Source organism: Cololabis saira, chromosome 1 (genome assembly GCF_033807715.1).
Source record: "Cololabis saira isolate AMF1-May2022 chromosome 1, fColSai1.1, whole genome shotgun sequence".
Lineage (NCBI taxonomy): Eukaryota > Metazoa > Chordata > Actinopteri > Beloniformes > Belonidae > Cololabis > Cololabis saira.
Window position 1 is genome coordinate 47949151 of NC_084587.1, and position 22765 is coordinate 47971915.

At 40.3% G+C, this 22765-nt stretch overlaps 2 protein-coding genes across 4 annotated transcripts in view; one reads left to right on the top strand and one right to left on the bottom strand.

Annotated features, from left to right (window-relative positions):
- The window catches only part of vwa11 (von Willebrand factor A domain containing 11), a 41364-nt gene extending 18599 nt beyond the window's left edge, over positions 1–22765 (bottom strand). The window contains exon 1 of one of the 3 annotated variants that reach the window (XM_061724840.1): positions 22642–22765. Coding sequence is in view for 2 of the 3 variants with exons in the window: in XM_061724822.1 (XP_061580806.1) it covers positions 829–876 (48 nt within the window). In the remaining variant the exon portion in view is untranslated. Of the gene's footprint in view, positions 1–828; positions 892–1495; positions 1532–22641 lie in introns of those variants that run through there. The other 2 variants (XM_061724831.1, XM_061724822.1) reach the window with 2 other exon arrangements.
- On the top strand, positions 11455–12897 carry LOC133453604 (prostaglandin D2 receptor 2). Its single transcript, XM_061733108.1, has one exon. The coding sequence runs from the start codon at positions 11462–11464 to the stop codon at positions 12887–12889; it is 1428 nt and encodes a 475-aa protein (XP_061589092.1). The 5' UTR covers positions 11455–11461; the 3' UTR covers positions 12890–12897.

Sequence of the window (22765 nt, forward strand, 5' to 3'; positions counted from 1 at the left end):
GACGTCACATGACGCTGCATGTGCGTTCTCCCCGTTCTCCCGTGCCGGCTTCGCTGTTGGCTGCAGTACCCCCGACGGCCGTCGTGGTGAAGGGTGGCGCTAGAGAGTCTCATTTCTTAAAAGGAGCTCCTTTAATATTTAAAGTGATATTGTACTAAGTGTGATACTGATTGTCATCTACAGTGTAGGCCTACTAAAAGAAACAAAATAATCAAATAGATCATTAAATAAATCATCCTATTGTCAGCCTGGCATGTTTTTACCCATCTATGGTTTTTAATCTGAAATGGTAGAAATAATAATATTAATTATTTTGTTTTTGTACAATAACATACAAACAATACCTTTTGATAATGTATGCATCACTCACACATAAAAACATATATATATATATATATATATATATATATATATATATATATATATATATATATATATATATATATATATATATATATATATATATATTATATATTTTATATTAACTCTTGGGGGCCCCCTAGTGGTCACGGGGCCCTAAGCAGCCGCTTAGGTCGCTTATGCCTTGGGCCGGCTCTGTTCCTCAGTAAAGTGTCCGTCCATCGTCTTGTGCCTGGAAGGTAACTAACTAAACTGATCCAGAGTCTGATGCCCACATGACTGAACAACAGGATATGACTGTTTTAAAAACTGATGAGAACGTTTGCTGAAACGTGGAAACTTCTGCTGAAATATTGAAGCCTCTCTGACAACAATTAAGTTAAAAAGAATGTCTGTTAGCATCTGGTAGGAAAGATCAGCTGTTTAGAACGATGACCATGGCCCACGGGATGCTGCCCGCTCTCTTACCTTGTCAGAGCACTTTCTTACCGGCTGTATCTGCACCGACCGTGTCATCTTTATTTCTTATTTTGAGGTTTGTTGCCTTTGTTTGGTCTCCTAGGGGCTACAGCTGAATGTTTCTGAGACACTCAGCATCAGCAGTCAAACCAACATCAGCCGGATCACTGAAACATCACAAACTCACTCAGGTGTGAGAAGTGCTGAGCCTGAATGCTGGAGCCAAGTGGATTCTGTTAGTAAACACGACTTCTGATGAAGATCTAAATCTGAACTGAAAAGAAAAAACCTCTTGCTCCAAACTGGCAGATGAAGTAGATCAGATCCAATCATGTCCATGTTTATGACTCAGCTCTGAAGGAAGAAAGACGCAGTTCTGGAAATAACTAACTGCATTGATTTACTATTAACTTCATCTTGTTAGCTGCCTGGTTTCAAGGCTTGGTTTATCTTTTGACCTGCTTTCATTTAAAAAAAACAAAAAAAAAAACAACAAAGGGATATTTTAAGCAGAATTCAATATCTTCCTCTACATGGAGCTCAGCTGCACCATAGAAGAAACACCACAGTTTTTAGTGTCAGGAGAACAAGTTCTCGCACGCTGAGCTCTGTCCTGCATCATGTTGGACACACAGAGATAAATCTCCAGATATCACGCTTTCGTCTGGGTTCCTACCTGGGTTTCTTGCAGCTGCATCGGCCTCTACTTGTAGCAGTCTGGGGTTAAACTTCAATGACACTTGCATCCTCGTTTCCATGCTGGTTCACTCTCATTTAGTAAAGAAACGAGCGTTTTGGGAGGAGCAAAGGGAGGAGCGTGTGTGTGTGTGTGTTTGTAAGGCTACACGAGCGTGGGTGTACACACACTTACCCAGGATGGTTGCAGAGTGAAAGAACTGGAGGGATGAGTATGTGACGGTTGAAGACACGAGAAGGCTTTGGCTTGGAGCTGACTACGAAGTGCCAGGTGAGTGTTAATCAGATTACTGAGATCAATCCTTTTGACAGATTATCTCCATAATGAACCCGGTTTTAGATTATCTGTGTTTATTGCCCGAATCAATGCTTTTAAAGATTTTAGATGGCATTTTATATAATAGTGTTTATAACACTTGGGTAAAAAGGTAACTGGACTTGTTGTCTTGGTTTTTGAAGATCGTTAGAGCCTCCTGGCTTTACCTGCTCGGCATGTGGGACTTTTGGGTGTCCTGAATCGTGCAACGTTTGTGCAACCTCCCGGAGAAGAGAATCAAGGCCTCAGCGTAAATGTGGGGCAGGTGAAACCTGTTTAATGTACGACTTTGTTGCAAAAAGTTCAGACATAATTTGTTTACGTATAGAAACCAAATCAGGTGCTGCTGGTGAGGCATTTTTGACATTTCAAGTTAATTTTTTTAATATGGTGGCTGGATCTTTTCTCAAAAATCTAAACAAACAGAGCAAAAAATAATCTTTACTTCTATAGTAAAGGGGAGTAGATCGTCTCTAAAGCAGAAAGCCCTCAGGTGTACGCTGTGGGCCGCCCCACCCATATAGTTTGAACCATCCATCCATCAGCTATACGTGCTTATCCCCTTGTGGGTACGACCTGGGCAGGTAGGCAGTCCGCAGACAGACGTTTAGAAACACTCACTAACCCCATGTACAGGTCTTTAGGAGGAAGCTGGTGTATTTGTAGAAAACCCACACAAGCATCTCCACACAGAAAGGCCAATGCTTGAGCCGCTCGGTGGTGCAGTGGGTTAAGCAAGCAGCTCATATAGTGAGGCTACAGTCCTCCTGCATTGGTCGCAGGTTTGAATCCCGACCTGCATGTCATCCCCATTCACTCTCTCTACCCACTTCCTGTCTGCAACTTGAATAAAGGGCCACCAGAGCCCTTTATTTATAATAAATCTTAAAAAAAAAAAGGTCACTGCTGGGAAAACTGCACCTCAAAACAAAACCCAGTATCCCAACACCAAGAAGGAAAGGGGAAAACTGGCACGAGTGACGAGCTGCTACAGGCTTCCAACACTAATCCGTGATGAGTTTGAAGTTAAGTGTAGTCACAGACTGCGATGGCGTAAGAATGACAGGCTAACCGAGCTTGCAGCTTAAAGGTATATGTGTGTATATGTACTTATTCATATATTTTATTTTTTCAACCCAGTATTTCTATTCAGTTGTATGCTGCTGTGATACTGGAATATCCCCAATGGGAGACCAATAAAGTATATCTTTATCTTTAACAAGAGTAAAACAAAAAAAAAGAACTTCATATCCTGGAGCCCAACTCAAAATGTATTTGTAATTTTGGTGTTTTACCACCTAAATCAAATCCCATAGCAAAACTCAAACTAACTTTGTGTCACATTTAGAACATTTTTGCCGTCTCAAGCTGTAGAACCCTGAACTGGAAGCAGTTCCTACCTCGTGACCATCATGTGAAACCTACATTCTTTGATTGATTCTGCTTGGATCTTGCAGAAATGCGCAGGGGCGCCGCTTGTGAACAGGCAAGGCAGGCAACTGCTTGGGGCCCCGAGTTGTTGGGGGGCCCATGAGGCCCAAAAAAAAAAAAAAATATTTTTTTTTTTTTTTTTTTTTTTAAATAATTACTTTTATTACAAAAGTGTTTCCTATCAGGGATTTTGAGGACTAAAAAAGTATTGAAGGCTGTTTTTACTGTACAGATCTCAAAATGTGGTAACCGCAATGACCACACCCTCCTCCTTAAACAAACATAAGGCAATTATCAATGACATCTCAGTAGCCAGTAAGAAACCTCCCTTAAGGGGCCCCATGTTGTCATTCCCATGATCACGGCCATCCACCTGTACGCGGTGTCAAAAAAAAAAAAAAAAAAAAAAAACTACACACAGTGTCGTGTGTGTAAATTAGCAGTGTGTAAATAAATATAAATTTCATAAAGTTTTCGTTGGTGTCAGTTTATTATAACATAACGGTGATGAACGCTGGTTTGAGGGGCCCCCTAGAAATTTTTGCCTAGGGCCCCAACAGACCCTAGAATCTCCTCTGGAAATGCGAATTTGAAAAGAATGAATACATCAAATAAACCCAGTAATTAAGTGTGGTTCTGCAAGACCTCAGTGGAACCGCCATGTGCCACATACAATCTTAGGTGGTATCTCGATATGGGGTGTTTAAATTGTCCAAAGAGGGAGGCTCTCTTATTTACATCTCACACAGCATCTCAACTTTATTTGATTGCAGGATCTACATGTAGTGATAAACAAACATTTCAGGCATCAGAAAAATTTACAAGACTGAATAAAAATAAATAAACACAATACAATACCAAAATTACTGAGTGAGCAAAAACACACATTCAGTAATTGTATTAATGAAAGCCTGGACCTTTTTAGTAAAATAAATCAATATACTTTAATGTTAACAGAAGGGAAACATGTTTGTCTTTAAATCTGAATTCAAACTAATAACGCTAATAACATTTTATAAACAAACTCTTGTTTTCTATGTTGAGAAACATGTCCTGTGTCATGTCCGTTCAGATTAACACAATTTTCAAGCTTTGAACTTTGTCAGAAGAATTTGCTTAAATTTGGTGCAGCGTTTGGTAGACCTGTCTTTAAATCCTTTAACTTGGCCTGGATTTTTGCTGAAGTCCTTGACAAGAATCTCCTGATATCCTGCTGGGAATCTGGTCCGGTGGTGACGCGGCCGGTGGATCCGGGTCCAGGTTGTGGGTCCTGCCTGAACCTCTGGGACTGACATTGGGGGTTTAAGGCGACTTCTCCTAAGTCAGGGGTCGGCAACCCACGGCTCTAGAGCCGCATGCGGCTCTTTAGCGCCGCCCTAGTGGCTCCCTGGAGATTTTTCAAAAATGTTTGACCTTTTTTTTCCTTTTTTCCACTTTTTTTCTTTTTTTATTCTTTTTTTCCTTTTTTTCTTCCTTTTCCTTTCCTTTTTAATCTCGACATTTTGACTTTTTTCTCGAGATTTCGATTTTTTTCTCGAGATTTCGACTTTTCAACATTTCGACTTTTTTCTCAACATTTTGACTTTTTTCTCAACATTTCGACTTTTCAACATTTCAACTTTTTTCTCGACATTTCGACTTTTTTCTCCAAATTTTGACTTTTTTCTCAACATTTCGACTTTTTTCTCAACATTTCGACTTTTCAACATTTCAACTTTTTTCTCGACATTTCGACTTTTTTCTCTAAATTTTGACTTTTCTCTCGACATTTTGACATTTTTCTCAACATTTCGACTTTTTTCTCAACATTTCAACTTTTTTCTCAAAATTTTGACTATTTCCTCGACATTTTGACTTTTTTCTCAACATTTCGACTTTTTTCTCAACATTTCACCTTTCGCCATTTGTCTTCATTCTAAGGCTGATACAAGACTTTTCATTTTTTGCGGCTCCAGACATATTTGTTTTTTGTGTTTTTGGTCCAATATGGCTCTTTCAACCTTTTGGGTTGCCGACCCCTGTCCTAAGTGATAATTGTGACCAAACATTTCAATCTCAATTCCCCTTCAGCCTCCTGGGTCCAGCCTGCACCTTTACGAAGTTTTTGTTGTGGTTTTGGTCTACGTTTGTGTCTCTGGGACACAGAAGCTCTCCCGTCTTACTGGTACGACGTTGACGTGTCCCCATGCCGTTAGGACTCGTGAACCATCGGCTGAACAGATGAACGTCAGAGATCTAAAAAAAGTCCCCCGAATTGTCTTCCTCCACTGAAACCAGCAACGCTTGCAGGTCCTCTCACACGGTGTGAGATTGCATCGCTTATAATGACCATAACTGATGTGTAGCTATCTGCACTTGTGCTTGGCCAGGATTTTTGCTAATGAAAACTGGAAAACACCGGCACCACGTCCTTTTGTTTGAGAGGTCGTGTTTGAGGGGTTAGTCCTGCTAACTCCACTAACTGCTCTGATGCGTCTGCACTCTCACCGCAAACAAGTTAGGAAACAGTGAGCGTCTTAGCGGAGGCCGCAGGAGGGATCAGCGGCGCAGTCACTGGATCTCAATGGATAAAACAAACAACTGCTCCATCTTCTCCTGATCGAGGCTGTCTTGCTTCAGCGGAAAACTTCAGCCAAAAACTTGTCAGTAAACCAATTTGTTCTTCTTTTGTTTTCATTATGTTTCTTTAGTTTTTTTGCTTCCTATTCCTCTTATCTGCATTTCTTTCTAAATAGACTGGCGGGTGATACCCGGCCTCTCCCCTCTACTGAGCTGGGAGAGGCTCCAGCTGACCCCCCTGACCATGCACAGGATAGAACGGGTTAATAAAATGGATGGATGGATTTTTCTAAACACATCCATAGCTACCGACATGACTGCCACGCCCCATGAAGCAACACCTGTTTCCAGGCCCTGTAGTCTGCACATAGCAGGATTACTCCTCTGATGTTTTCAAGTAAATGATCAGCGGTTTCCAAAGCCTTACTTATTCTGCACTTCTCGTCTCATTATCATCATCAATATTAACGTGGCGTCTTTTCACCTTAAAGGAAAACACTAATCAGCCACCGCAAGTCAATTAAATCCACAGTCTCATCAAGTCTGTCTCAGACGTCTGTGTCATGTGCAGACCTGCACTCGCATCATCCTGTGCCGTGTGAGAGGATGTGACCGCAGCTCTGTGCAAGACGCTGTGTTTAGTCAGCTTCAGCTGCCATCATAATGTCAAGTCTCCTTTAACGGGTTTGGGCCTGTTGTCACTCCTCCGACTCGGACCTGACAAGTCCTTCAAACCCTTGAGTCCTGCAACCAAATGAGAAACGCTGCCAATGAATCAGACTCCGGTGTCTCTAACTACAAACAAGGATTTACATTTATGATATATCAGAAAAAGAGAACGTAACAAAGCCTCTGCACAGTGTTGAAAAACACATCATACGTCTGTTATACTTTGAATCACTGAATCTAAGACTCAGAGGACTCAGATCCAGGTGATCAATAACCAACACATCGATGTCAAATCGTGCTGCAACTAGTCTCAGGTTTGGAGGTTTGACTGATCTGTAATCGTTACCAAATATGGATCTGACTGAGTCTGTTCAAGTCCAAGCAGTTGGATGAGAATTACTCATTCTCTCTTATATCACATAGTCACGTATCAATGGATTCAGATTAGTCCACAGTCTCGAGTCCGGGTTCGTCAGCCTAGATCTGTCATCCATGTTGTGTCTACCAAACATCCGGATGGCCAGGATGCAGCTCTCATCCCATAGATGGGTAATGACAGTAAAGCACAGCCAAATACTTTTGATATGATGACGCACTTGCAAAGATTTGCTTCATAATGTTACATCAGAGTGGCCTCCGTCTCCCATAACTGAGCGGGGGGAAGCATTTTCTAAGTAAGAGGAAGTCAGATGCTTCTACCAGGAAATAAATAATAAATGCTGTGTTGGATTAGCCGAGTTCTGAAAGAGCATTGTCTCAGAACAAGAATGCAACAGGTCCTGCAACTATGTGCATCCTTGTCGGTCGTTAATTCGACCATGTTATCAGTCTTCAGCGTGTCAGCGGTTCAAGTTTGCAGTTGGTTTGTGTGAAGAGTCACATGACTGAAACCTCTGAGATTTGACTAGTATACCAGTTTACTGGATGTTTTAGGAGGGAAAAAAGCCAAAATCCTGTTATAATAATGGAAATTTATGTCTGTTTGAGTCTGCAAACCTAATAATGTCTTTATTAAGGAATGCCTAGCATCTTTCAGCAAGACGCAAGGCAGGGCCATTATATAAATAAAAGCACGTTACTTTCTATTAGATACAGACCTGGATGAATATCATCAGGAACTTTATCTGATATTTTGAATCAAAACATACCTTCAGACAAATAAGCCAGAGAATCTTCAGGTGATTAACCTGATCTGTTTCCTCCTGAGAAGAGATTTCACTACGTTTCTGCCTCTTCTACTTTACCAGGGGTTGTTCTTTGAATGCTTTATTAAAAGCAAGGTTATTTTCATATATATATATATATATATATATATATATATATATATATATATATATATATATATATATATATAATGTTTTGAATCATTCTATAAATAAGAGGGCATCGAACTTCTTTTTGCATTTCTCCTTTATAAGCACAGACCTTTATTGTCTGATCCACAAGGCAAATATTTTTAAAGCTGAACAGGCACATAACATTTGCATATGTGTTTCTGGTGTGACAGTTTTCAGGCTTTTTAACGACTTGGATCACCAGGTTTGACAGGTTTACACAGTCAAGCATTTTGGCTTTCACTACAACGTGGTACTGTCTCCGAGATGCCAGGCATTCCCCGTGTGTGTCATTGCACAAGAGCTGGTATGTGACCCGACTACGGTAACAAGCTTTGACAAGTCACTCGTGTTTCATCTATTTTTGGCATTTGGGGAGGAAAGCCGTAAACACAGGCTCGTCTAACCTCCAAGACGACGTTGTGTCTTCAGGCCAAACGCAAAGCAAACGCTTGCCTTGAGCAATTTAGGCTGCTGTTTTTTTTAAACCCCAACTAAAGATGGCTGGGGGTGGTGGGTGCTCTTGAACTTGAGTCTAGGCCTGTGTTGAAAAAATCCAAATTTTTCATCATTACATTACAACTTTTGGTATTTTGTTGTTTATGCCAAAAAAGGAATGTTTTGTGCTATGTTTTTGCCTTTAAATATGTGTAAAGGTATGAAAATATTAAAGTTTTCAGTTGTAATTGCATACATTTTCTATATGTCATTACTTTATATACTGTCTTGGGGTTACATTTGCATAAAATGCTAAAAACCAAATTCTCAAAATTTAAAAACCGAAATACACCAAAAATGGAAACATTTTTATCGGAATGTGGGAAAAAATAAAACCAATTTCATACGGCCCTATCTCTGCCCTGGATCTGTTTGGTAATTCTGCCCCACACGATGTTTCTGAAAGCAATAATATCAGCATTTAACTACACAGTCATATAATTCATGCAACAGCTCAAAAAACTGTTTTAATAACACTAATGCAAAACAATATCGGAATCGAATCGGATCTAATCAAATCTTGATAATTGATTCTGAATCTTAAAAATTGGAATCGAATCGATTCTTGACATTTGGATCCCCAGCCCTACTTGAGTCCACACTGGTGTTTCACCAAATTCTGTAACCCGTCAGATTCTGGGACTTCACTGTAAAAACTTGTTTCTGACTCATCTCTCGTTTTGCAGCAGTTGTCCCTCTTCCTGCAGTCGATCTCCAGAGATGCTTTGCACCTCAGCAATATTTACCAGTATTTCATTGGTGGATATTTTTTAGCTGTTTTACCCCTTTGTGAAAACCTGTCATTCATTGATCCGTTTAGATCTGGGACATCACAGATCTGAGCAGAAATTTCAAGCCTGCTCATCTCTGACTCAGTTTCGCACATGCAGCTTTGCTTGGCACTGTAAACCCCTAATGCTGGACGTATCATTTTGGAGCCTGATTTATAGTAAACAGGGCCAAATAACACAGCAACACACCCAGATAACACCGCTAACACCAATGCACATACTTCACAAATTCCACCGTTGATTTTGAGCCATGAATACTGGAAGAAGTCAATACAAGGTGATACATAGAGGAAAATGAAAAGTACCTAATATAAACGTGTTCAGTTCACTGTTGGCCTTTTTCTCAATTTGCTGCCACCAGCTAAACCAAAGATGTATTTGCTGTCTTGTACTGTACCTCCTGTTGTGGCAGAGAAAAATGTCCTCTCCCAAATGCTCCCCACACCAGTTGGCTTTATTGTAACGAAAAGTGTTGTCTTTACAGTTTCACTAACAGCAGTGGAGGTTTGTATTCGTCAACCAAGATGGTCATGGAAGACGTTATCGTTTCACTGAGCCACAGAAAGTCAGTGATAATACGTCGGCTGTCTCTTGAGACTTCATCTATCTTTCCCAACATCACTGTTGACTGCAGCTGTAATTTTAAAACAAAACTAAACACTGCTGCAGGAAACAGCCACTCAGGCGCCGTTTCCACGTAGCAAAAACGGTGGTGTTTTCATGCGTTTTGGCCGTTCGTTTACACGAAAACGAAGCTCAAAGTCACCACAAACGATTATTTCTGAAAACACTTTGCAAAAACTCAGTTTTCACGTTTGCTTGTAAACAGAGGAAAAAATTTAAACTTCAGAACATCACATTATGCGACAGAAACGTCACCAGCGTCATGAGTGCGACCCGTGTTTACAATTAGTTTGGTCACCGTCAATATTTTCTTGTATTTTACTTGTTTTATATTCTAACGTCACACTTAAAAGTAACTCCACTTCTCTGTCACTCCAAACCAAAGACTCTCGTTCATCTTGGAAGTAACGGAGTTACTCGTGTCATTTGTTGATGTTTTTTTCCAGGATTCTGATTGGCTAGCATGACTTTATCTTCTCGTTACACTGCCCCCTGTAGGTTTGGCTGCTCATAGCACCGTAACAGCATATTTATGCAGGTTTGTGTAAATTATGGTATTTTTCAAAACGTAGAGGGGGAAATATCAGTTTTTGTAGATACATGTAAACATGGTCTCAGAGGCTGGGGATGTATTGCTCTGGGGTTGTTTTATTAAAATCCTCAAAAGTCTTCTTTCTGTTGCAACCAAACCAGAGTGGGATCCAGCAAAAAACTCAATCCAACCAAAGCTGTAATTCAAAGAGTACATAACGTCCCAATAGTTGGAGAACACTGATGTCGGGGAAAAAACTAAATTCCCAACTGCAGCGCTACCAAATATGAAATGAACAACTGAAGGGGTTTGAATGAAACGTGCATTCAAAGGCAGATTTAATTGGCTCCAGGCGTGTAAGCCCCACCCCCCTGCTGTGACAAAATGGAAATAAAAAAGTATTGGACTAACTCTTAAAGGAGCTGTATGTAAGAGCAATAATAAAACAAATCATAAAATGACCCCGATATGTCAACAGACATTTAAAAATCATGTTCATTTCAAATACTTATGTCACTGACAACAGCACTCAGGCCAGGATACTCCAGTTTAAAAAGAGGAGTTGCAGCCCTCAACTGATGTTTATGTTGTCATTTTTTGTTTTGGCCTGAAGCTCCACCCTCCACCTATCTCCCAATCACCAAGTCAGTATTGTTTCTGAAGCTCCACCCTCCACCTATCTCCCAATCACCAAGTCAGTATTGTTTCTGAAGCTCCACCCTCCACCTATCTCCCAATCACCAAGTCAGTATTGTTTCTGAAGCTCCACCCTCCACCTATCTCCCAATCACCAAGTCAGTATTGTTTCTGAAGCTCCACCCTCCACCTATCTCCCAATCACCAAGTCAGTATTGTTTCTGAAGCTCCACCCTCCACCTATCTCTCAATCACCAAGTCAGTATTGTTTCTGAAGCTCCACCCTCCACATATCTTCCAATCACCAAGTCAGTATTGTTTCGGCATCCGGGTTGCCAGCTCGGCTCTAATTATCGCAGCCATGGCAGCCTACGTTCCTGCTGCATTCTGCAACCTACCTGGCAACCTCTGGTCGGGGGGAGGAGGGGGAGGGTACACGCCGCTCAACAATATTTTGAAAGTGACTGCAGTACCAGTTTTGGACATTTCTTACAGACGGCTCCTTTAAATTAAACCTCATATCTCTGTCTTTTCTTCGTCTTTCAGAGTGCCGAGGATGAACATGGCCTCTCATTTGAACGTCTCAGATGGGCCGCTCTACTGCCCGCTGCTTCAGCAGATGAGGAACGACACGCTGAACAAAAGCACCTCAGCCAATTTGATGGTGGTCTGCATCCACGGCCTGGTCTCCTGCTTTGGGATTCTGGAAAACGCCCTGATCATCTGGGTGGTGGGATTCCGCCTGCGCCATCGCACCGTGGCGTCTGTCTGGGTTCTCAACCTGGCCCTGTCGGACTTCCTGGCCACCCTGACGCTCCCGCTCTTCACCGCCTACTTCTACTACTCCCAGAGCTGGACGTTGGGAAACCCTCTCTGCAAAGCTCAGGCGTCTATGTACTTCTTCAACATGTTTGTGTCGGCCTTCCTGCTGGCGGCCATTTCCCTGGATCGCCTGCTCCTGGTGGCCAAGCCGGTGTGGAGCCAGAACCACCGCTCGGTGGCGGGAGCGTGGAAGGTGTGCGCGTTGGGCTGGCTGTGGGCAGCGCTGAACACCATGCCGTACTTCCTGTTTCGCTCCGTAACTGTGAGGATGGATGGAAGGAAGTTGTGCTATCACAATTTTGCCTTATATCTATCCTCCAGTGCGACGATGGAACGGGACTGCAATGTGAGACAGGGTGTGACGGCCGTGTCCAAGTTTCTGCTGGCGTTCCTGATCCCTCTGGCCGTAATTGCCGGGAGCTACATCACAATAGACCTCAGCCTGAGAAACAGGAGGAAGAGGAGGAAACTGAGTACTATCAAGCTAACGGAAACCCTGATTATGTCGAGAAGTGATGGAGAATCAGAAGCAAAAAATCCCCCCAAGGCCACAAAAATGAATAATTTCTGGACCAAGCCCTCAAATTTTGCTGTCTCTTTTAAATCCAAAGTCTCATCCTTGTCTCCCGTGTCCCCTAGTGTGTCCCATCAGAACCAGCTGTCCCAGAGTTTCAGAAAAATGGTGACGTCTGTGATAGCAGCATTCACGGTGTGCTGGGCTCCTTATCACATCTTCTGCATGATAGAACTGACGTCCCACTACAACGAGGGGAACCGCAAACTGGTGGAGCGCTGGCTTCCTCTAGCCGCAACCATCGCCTTCTTGAACCCCATCCTGAACCCCATCCTGTACGTCTTCAGCTGCCCACATTTCTGCGTGAGGATACGGCAGAGTGTGGGGGCCGTGTTCGACGGGCTGGTGGAGGAGGGAGTGGGGCTGAGCATCGCTACGGGGAAGAACCTGAGAGCTGGCATCAGGCGCAAGAGCAGCGGGGACGTGAGCGCCGGGAACCTGGGGTCACCCAAGGGTTTGTACTCGCAGAGCCAGAATCCTGACGCCCAAACACACTTCCCATCAACGCCTCTGCTCGCCAAAGGCCTTAAAGGCTTGACAAGACAAGAACTAGACAATGAAGAGGAGCACAACTTGGACCATAGTTGATGCTCATGTCTAATACAGTGGAAGTACATGTATTCAGAAAGGAAATGTGAGGTCCAATTCAGAGTTTCTGGCTTCTGGTCAACCTCTTTGGATCAGACTGAAACATCCACAGAAACATCTGACCATTTGCCAAAATATTCTCTGCTAAAGACTGAAAGTCACTGACTTAGTGGTTCCCTGACCTCTCTGCATCATGAGAGGGAAACTTTGTGTTTTTGTTTTTATATGGTTTTATATAGTTTTATATAGCTTTCACGCTGAACTTTGTCATGGATATTTTTTGCTCTCAAGGGATGCGTTGCCATAACTCTGCCAACCCTGTTAAGCTTATGCCATGAGGGGCAAGATTTGTTTTTATTTATCCATACCTGTTTTTTTTTTTTACTCCAGCTGAGTTTGGGGTTCCAGTTCTTCTGCCAATCCTTAAGATAAATGGTGAAGTAGTCACAAAAGTAATTATTTGCACAAACAGGTATAAGTTAGGACGTTTTTCCTTCAAAGAGATCCGCTTCACAGGGAAGTCTCACTTCAGAACCACATCTTCATTTTGCAGATGGGAATCACCGGGTATGCCAGGAAATGTCCATTTTGAACATACAGGACACATTAAGAGAGGATCAAGTCGTTTTAGAAAAGGTCAAGTTTAGAAAAAGGGAAATAAAGACAGATGTTCAAGACCGTTCAGGACGATTTGACAGTCGGCAGATGAATTAGAGAGGAATGAGTGGCCATAACTGGGAATAAAATGATTAAATGACATCCACCAAACACTTTGGTCGATGTCCAGATTAAAAAGGAGAGGAGATGACATGTTGGTTGGTTTTGAGGAGATTGATACTCCTTTTACTAATTGTTCTTCATCATATTCAAGCTAAATAAAAATAGCTGTGATGACAGTCAAAGTTACTGTTTCCCAGTATTCATCATCTCCAACTCACAAAACATGTGCTTGATTTGCTCCTTTGCCATGTCTGAGTTTCATAAATGTAAAGAGGAGGAAGATCAGCGCTGCAGAAGAGACGCCACACCGCCACCTAGCATATGCTAGTGTAACTACAGAGAAACAGCTGTGACAAACCAGCTTTAAAAGACTTCTATGTCATGTGTGTTTATGTACAGAGCTGCTTTGTTGTGTAGCTTTGTTGAAACATAAAGCAAACTTAAAGTGAGACACTGGAAGAACCTGTAGGAGTCAGTGAAGTGTTGAAAATGCATAATTCAGAGTAAAACTCCCTCCCATTAGAGACGAAAGTACACGGATGAGTAATGTCTGTTTACTGAAGAAAAGTTTGACAGAAAAGCGAGGAGTTCACTGACTTCATTCACATCCCTCACAACGAGCAGATGGCATTTTTTGCCCCCACAACTAAATAATATTTGTTTTGATGTAAGACCTTCTATTTGTTTGCTTTTGGAGCATAAAGAACATTTCAGATAATATAGAAAAACATGCCCTACCCAACTTTTACGTAAAAGAGTAAAATACTAAGGAAACTTTTGAGTCTTGACACTGATGTGACCAAGCCATGAGTGACTTTTGTACATTTCTAACTTAACAAAAGTGTTTCAAAGTTATTTATAGGTTAATTGTATTTATTATTCTGCTAGAATATAACATATTTTCATTTTTAAGTAATTTTATCTTAGATCTCTAATTACTTGTAAGGGTACCAAATATTTGCTTTTATCAGAGGTCTGTCTTTTTACAAAATTGTTATCTAGAAAATGTTTCCTCCTCTTCATCAACCTGAGCTTGTAGATGAAGCAGCTTTATTTAGCTCCTGCAACCAAAGGACACAACTTCAACTTCATATCATACTGTCACTGTTTTGTTTATGCAAGGATAATGTACAGTATGATTCTGATGGATTGGATTGATTTCTGGGACTGATTTCTGTTCTGAGATCTGGGAGCCAGGAAGCCCAGGCCAAACAACATAAGCCAGGTTTCCCTTAGTGGCGTTCCAGGTTAAAACCCAGGAGCCTGAACCTAGAACCTTGTTCCGGTAAGCGGGCCGACCACCTCCTCGTTCCACCGTTACCATGCAATGCCACATGTAAACACAAATGCACAACTTTCACTGTTTCTCATCAGCCAATAAATAAAAGAAGAAGATGACTACAGCATAAAAAAACATAAAGAACATCTACATCTAAGTTACTTTTGTGAACGTGTTGTATCCACTACATGTTGTATTTTATGATCGCTGCGTTGTCCCTCCCTACTTGGCTAGGTCTCCTTTGCAAACGACATTTCAGTCTAAATGGTCTCACGTTTTGTTAAATAAAGCTGAAATAGAAGAAACAAAAAAGGGAAGCAAACTTGGACCGGAGGTGACTTTGTTCAACCATTTCAGCCTTAGCTTCTCGTGTAACGTGTTCATGGGATCCAAGTTTCCCTACCAGTGTCTGCAGTCATGATGCTGCACAAACGTGATGTTGTCATGGTCACTGTGAGGATGTCAGCGAGCAGCTGCTCGCTGTCACCAGAGTGAGGGATACTCATGCTTTTCAGTTTCTCGGATGGATCCAGAGCTTCATGTCAATCTCAAAACTTAATTCAAACCATCCACATGAAGATTATTTGTAATACCTTAGTTATCCAGTTTTGTTTGTCTTAAGAGCATTGTATTTGTAAAACATTAATTGCACTTTGCTATTGATCAGTATAATGACTTGGAGTTCAGAAACACTGAACTATGCTGAGAATGGTAATAAACAAACACCAGACTGCTAAAACTGAGATGTTAGAGCATGTTTGCATTCCAGTTTTAGAGTTAATTCAGAGGTGGAGCCTTAAAGAGCTGGCTGTTCTTTTTTTAAGGACGTATCTACATCTCTAGCCAGTGTTTGCAGTGATTGCATGTATACGTTTGTGTTTTTTTCCACATAGCACTAAATGACATCAGTGCTCTACATGAAATGTAATCTAATCTTATTCTGCATTGAACATGTTCTTTTTTTAATGTATGAAAATGAATAGTTGACTGAGCTGAGCTGGCCTCGTGACGTGAATACTTTCTGATTTTTCCCTTTTGAAGGGAACTACAAAAATATGGAAAAGTTAGTACTCCATCTTTAATTATCCGGTTTTTGTATTTAGTGAATCTGTAAAACATCATGAAAAATCTTGTGAACATACTATTAAGCAAAGTCAACTTCTTACAAACAACATATTGTATAACATCATATGACCTTTTTCACCATGCCATTATTTATGTCATCAAATTATGTGAAAAAGAAGAAAAATCACAAAGATAATATTTTATTGCGTCCATGGACTTTAAGAAGGGAAGTTGTGGCCACTTGAGGCCTCATAAGCCCTTGAATTGATGTGGAGACTTCTGCTTTGACAATTTTTGTCAATAATGTTGTTTTGTTATAATAATGTTGCTTGTAAATGACAAATAATGGCAATATGTAAATGCTGTTTATCATCTGAGGTTGTGTTTCTGTAATACTAATACCATAAATATTATGTGATTTCGTTATTAGACAAAAGAAATCATAGGACTGAAAGAGAAAGTACTATTTTTTCCAAATGACTGTGAAATCATGATGTTTTGTTTGAATAAAAAATGTATTCATGTGACAGATCAATATAACAGATAGATATAAAACAAAACAAAATACACATCTCTTTTAAATCCTTTAGTTTTATCAATTAAGGCCTAATCAAACATCTCTCAATAAAAGGAAAAGCACGTGTAAGTTTTGAGAAGCAACTACAAAAGCCCAACTGATAAATATGTACGTTTGTTTAGTTCTGACTTCCGCCACCAGAGGGCAGCAAAGACACGCATTCAATAAACAAAACCAAACGATAAAATAGGATTATGCTTTTCAGGTTCTGTAATCCAAGAGCACTTCAAATCTGCTGAATGTCCAACCACTTTTCTGAGTGATTGGATTTTATCATATCTGATATCCATTTTGATTGACTGTGTCATCACCACCACTGCAACTGTGTGGGTCAATCACACTGAGCAGACTGACTGGCACACGGACTGGGCTTTAAAGTAGGCCACAGCAGTATGGGATTATCACAAAGGTAGTTGTCATTTGGAGAGAATATATGGGAGTAAAGATGAAGAGTATAAAGCAAGCTGGGATTAAACATGGGGACAAACTGATAAAGTTCAGTTTCATCTTAACTATTCACTTCTATCAGATTCTCTTCCTCCCCCTGTATCCCTGTATGTCATATGTCAGTCAGGATGCTGAGCAAAATATTATCCTTTAAAAGCAAAGGAAGGCATAGTGAACATACAGAGCAAAGGAAATGCTGCAGAAATGTGGCATTTTGTTAACAAAATTGCAAAAAGAAAGCACATGGTATGTTTATATATATATATATATATATATATATATATATATATATATATATATATATATATATATATATATATATATATATATATATATATATATATTTTTTTTTTTTTTTTTTTTTTTTTTTTTTTTTTTTTTCCAGTGACACATTTCATATCAATACAAACACCTTCCAGAAATTGAGTTGAAACCCAGGTAGAGGCCACACCTGACAAGACTCCAGACGGTCCAAAGATGTCTCAGAGACAATCCAGCCCTTAAGAGCAGGATGTAAGATGCTGGCAGGTAAAGCATATGCTTTAAACAAACTAATGAAATATGGCTTGACAAAAATGATGGTACCCATAACTTAATATTTTGTTGCACAACCTTTTGAGGCAATCAATGCAATTAAACAATTTCTGTATTTGTCAATGAGCGTTCTGCAGCTGTCAACAGGTATTTTGGCCCACTCCTCATGAGCAAACTGCTCTAGTTGTCTCAGGTTTGATGGGTGTCTTCTCCAAATGGCATGTTTCAGCCCCAAAACATTATACCATCATTTTTGTCCAGCCCCATTTCATTAGTTTGTTTTTTTTAATAATTATGTTAATCAACAATTCAAAAGTAATGGCTGATTTTGATTATTTAAGTTTCAATACATTTTTATTTATTGTTACTTTTGTAAGTTTCAAGTGATTTCAGTGAGAATTGTGGGTTTTTCCTTCTTTAACTGAGGGGTACCAACAATTTTGTCCACGTGTGTATTCTTCTTTAATCAAACAAATTTCTTGCACCTGTTTTAGACGTCTGCATGACGTCACAAAAAAATGACCCAACCAGAGGTCAGATATTGAACTGCATATTGACGCCGTATGGACGTTCATATTTAGACGTCAAAGAATTGCACGTTGTATGCACGTCTAGAAATGGTCTTTGACGGACCGACCAAATATAGACTAGATCTGGACGTCACCCAGACGTCCAATGTTTGCTGGGATACGAGTAATGCCACAACCTGGTTTTAGTGTACAGGAACATCTGCACTGAATATGGGCTGGAAATCCCAACACCGAGCTGGGAGATTCCTTCAAGAGTGGTGGAGAATGAAAGAACAAAGATCCTGTGGGACCTCCAGATCCAGAACAATAAACTGGTGCTGGCTAACCAACCAGACACTGTGGTGGTTGACAAGCTCCACAAGAGAGCAGTAGGGACGGATGTAGTGGCAGCAATATCAAGAAGGAACACTGTGTTGTGCCACAAATGGAGCGCTGGTTCAGTTATCAGAGAATTATTAATAATTGTCTCACAATAGTTATTATTAACAAATAGAGAAGATGACTTATCAAAATGAATTATCAAAATGAATCAATCAAAACAGAGAACCTCCTGGAAATAATAACTAAACAGTAAAATCCATCTCAAAGTAGCTGTTATTCCATACGTGCCAGTCTGTTGCCAGGGGGGGCGTTACAGAATAACAGTGAAGGAAGGAGTCCGAGCACAGACCTTTGCAACCAGCAGCTGTAGCAAATATGTATAAAATAAATACAAACAACATAAGCAACAACTAACTAAAGAGTAAACATGAATTAGAATCAGAAAAAAACAAAAAAAAACAAAAAACAAATGAATGAACAAGACCACGACCCAGCGTACAGATGGATTAAGTCCCTAAATATACCGTGATTGCAAATCAACACTTGGATTGAAATACTCTTCAATGGCCAAGTAATTCGCCTAATCTCAACCCAGCAAAGCAGCTTTCAGGTGCTGAAGACGAAGAGCAGAAAGGTTTGCAAACAAGCAACAACTGAAGGAGGCTACAGCGAGGGTGTGGAGGAAGCTCAGGATTGGGTGGTGTCCATGTGTTTCAGAACGCTCAAGGATTTCCATCAAAGTATTAAATTATGGTTATATTTATATTAACGCTATTTTGTCTCAAACACCTTTGAGTCTTGGAAAATGGAGGTACTTTGTTTAAAATCGTGTAATTTCGGCGCAATTTATGCCATTCCTTCGGCCGTTTCTTCGCCCGAACCGTAACGTGCACCCAGGTGTGTTATACATCAAAATGTGAGTCTTCATCTTGCGACGATGCGCATTACTTTTTTCAGTCAAAAGCGTTACCGTGGCGACGATAGATGCCAAAAAGCGCGCCCACCCTTCATCTGATTGGTCCATATTTGATAGGTACTTTCTGCCATAAAACGTTTGAATGGTTTGACATAAAGACTCGTGGGTGGTGTCATCGGACTCGGTTTTGAGTCCTTGAACTTAATTGGCGCAAATTAGCCCCGCACCTCCATCTGATTGGTCGATATTTGATAGTTCCTATTTTCCGCCATAACCTTTGAATGGTTTGACATAGAGAGTCGTGGGTGGTGTCATTGGACTTAGTTTTGAGTCCTTCACCTTTATTGCTGAAAATTGCACGCGCAAGGGCCCATTCATCGCTGCTTGCAGCTTTAATTATATATTTTATTTGGATCAATTGGAAACTAACGTAAAAAAAAACTAATGTGACATGAAACTCCAATAGAGAATGAATTTATAATCAACTTTCAGTCGAACCAAGAAAAGTTTAGCCAGTCTTTATTGAATAATTTAAAGGTCCTGTTTCAATTATTCTGCTTGACATTTTCTTAAATTAAAGAAATACAATTGTAAAACAAAAATGAAAACGAAATCCACCTCTTCACAATCAAATTGAATTGTATGCAGCCTATGTCCCTGACTCAGTGGAAAGACTCCTGCTCTTCACCCACATGCAGCCCAACTGTCTCGGGGTCTCTCCCTAATTCAGAAAATGCCTCCAAAGAGTCATGAATGGAATAATCTAGATACGCAATAAAGATTAGAGGTTACACAGGCTTTACTTCGGGCTGCAGGCAGATCAGAAAAGGAAAATGAAGTAAAACAGAGAGAAGATGTTTGGAAATGATACGAGCAGCAAGATTACATAAAGGGTTGTAAAAAGCATCTGGTTCAGATAAGAGATGAGGAAATGATCAAAGAGAGGGTGGGATTGTTGGGAGTGTTGCTTTTAAAGGGTTTATTGCTCTGCTGTAGAACTCATCACTGACAGTCGCTGACAAGAGCATTAAAGCTGAGCTGCATGTCAGTGATTTTCTTTTCGTCGTGTATTAAATAATACACTCATACCGTGTGTGTGCTTTCATACAGAAGAAGAGTAGGCTCAGGTGAAGAAGGTTGATAAAAATGTTATTCTAATGTTGAATGTAATCATTTGTCACTTACATGGGCTATTTAAAAGCAGAGCAACTTTAACTTGTACCTTCAATACAATATGCTGAGCTTTTCATTAAATGTAATTACAAATGCATATTTGTTAGTCTTTATGGAAAAAGACACACTTCCTGTCAAAGTGCTGCATCTGTCAGTCCCAGTTTTGGTAAAGGTATGAGGATGTGTGCACACAACCACATCCTCAATATCCGGTGAACTTTACTGACCTCATGAGTCGATGTGGATTCACCTGTACGCAGTTCAAGTGGTTAAAGATGCGTCCACCTGCAAGTCAAGGCACTGCTTCCTGAAATTACTGCACGATCGTGCACCACTACTTCTTCATTAAAGCTGCTATATGTAGAAATTACACCATACAATGTTTAAAAAAGTCAACCTAAAGCTCTGGTCACACTACAGTAGCCTTAATGTTTAATGTTACCATGGCAACTTATGCACATATTAACTGTAAATTTTGTCACCTGGTAAAATGGGATTTGTTTGTTGGTTAAATCCAGTTGTAAAGTATGATAAGAACCTCCAGTTCAATACTTCCCCTTAACTGGGCACAAACATGCCTGCATTCATGTCAAGATCCAAAGTTTTTAAACAATCTTTACTATTTTACAGAACAGGAAGTCTGGACAACACACCTGTGGGTTTACGTCTGTAAATTATAGTAAAACACAGACTTTGCTTGTCCCGTATAAATGCACTCCACAGAATACAGGAACCAGGGTGCAATTTCTCAATTACTGCAGGTCCCCACGAATTCATCATCAAGATGTCTGCTTTGAGAGCTTTTTTGTATTTCTTCTTCTTTTTTGCTTGTTGTTTTTCAGTCAGAGCCCAGTAATACACAAACACTCAACTCACAGTTCAGTTCAAGAGCTCAGTGTGAAATATTGTTTTAATGGAGCTCTGGCATAATTCAGTTTGACGATGAAACTATGCAGGTTCAGCAGAAGACTTTCACCTCGTCTGTACGGTCTTCACATCTGCATCAAGTTGCTACTCAGATTCTAAACGTTTCCACTTCATTTTATTTTATTATAATATGAATTTTTGCCTACATAAAACAAGTCTAACATAGTTTAGGTCAAATGCCACATTCTCAGTTATTAAAATTCATACCTGCTGCTAATGCTAAAATCTAAAATGTGAACTCTTGCAGGTGATAGTGTATAAAGAGCAGATCATTTAGATGAGTAGAAATGTGAGGATCAAACTTAACGCTGTGCTCCAGAAGAAGACCAGAGTGAAGGCGGTGTCCTTCTGTCTGACTGCGGAGGGAAGATCTTCAAAGTGACACGCCTTCTCTTCTTTATCTTTTTAATTGTGTGAAATCCTGAAAGATTAAATCTTTTCTTTTTGATACAGGTCTGGATTTGTTAGTGAACACAGTATTAAGCTGCTGCGGCACGCAAGGAAGACTTCCTGCAGTCCTTTGCTCCGTGCAAGTGATCTGTAGGATTTTCGTATGAATTTTACTAATTGTTTGGTCTCAGACATCTTAAAAAAGTCACTTCCTAATATGTTCATGGTCTGAAATAAAGAGGGGATGCAAAAAACTCTTCAGAAAACTGTTGCACAAATAGTGGATTTTCACATCCCCATGCATTGCTTTACAAGCAACCAGCAGAGTTGTTAAAGTGATTATTTTCAAAATGTTTTGAAGCTGCAACGAAGCGCAAACAAGTTGCATTGTCTTACGCAAGCAGCAGGAGATGAGAGGAGTAGAAACAAATGATCAGAAAGAGGCGTTTTATCACTTGTATTCCCCCTATAGACACAATAAAATAAATAAATAAAATGAAAATAAAGTCTTGGCTGTGGCCTCAAACATCTGGGAGAATTCTATGTGATGTTTTGGTATTAGAAGCCTCTGAACCAGTAACTGACATCATTTGACTCAAGTGCAGAAATGCTTCAATTAACAACAGTTTACGTACATCGGCTGTAAAGTGTCAAGTTCTGTCACTGCATCAAATCACAAAGATCTACAAGGTTTCCACCCCTTTAATCTATATTATCAAGTTCATTAGTACATACATGAAAGGAGCATGGTTTGAGTCAAATGCCTTTACAGACTTTAATCCACTGTTACTGATGAAATCCAGAATGTGAACTCTTGCAGGTGATAGTATATAAACTACACAATGAAACCAGAAATATGAGGATCACACTTACCGCTGTGCTCCAGAAGAAGACCAGAGTGAAGGCTGTTTCCTTCTGTCTGTGTTCTGACTGTGGAGGGAAGATCTCCAAAGTGAGACGCCTTCTCGTCTTTATCTTTTTAATTGTGTGAAATCCT

What these genes read in the sequence shown, in the direction of transcription:
- LOC133453604 (XM_061733108.1), top strand. Translation starts at nt 11,462, where the DNA reads ATGAACATGGCCTCTCATTTGAACGTCTCAGATGGGCCGCTCTACTGC.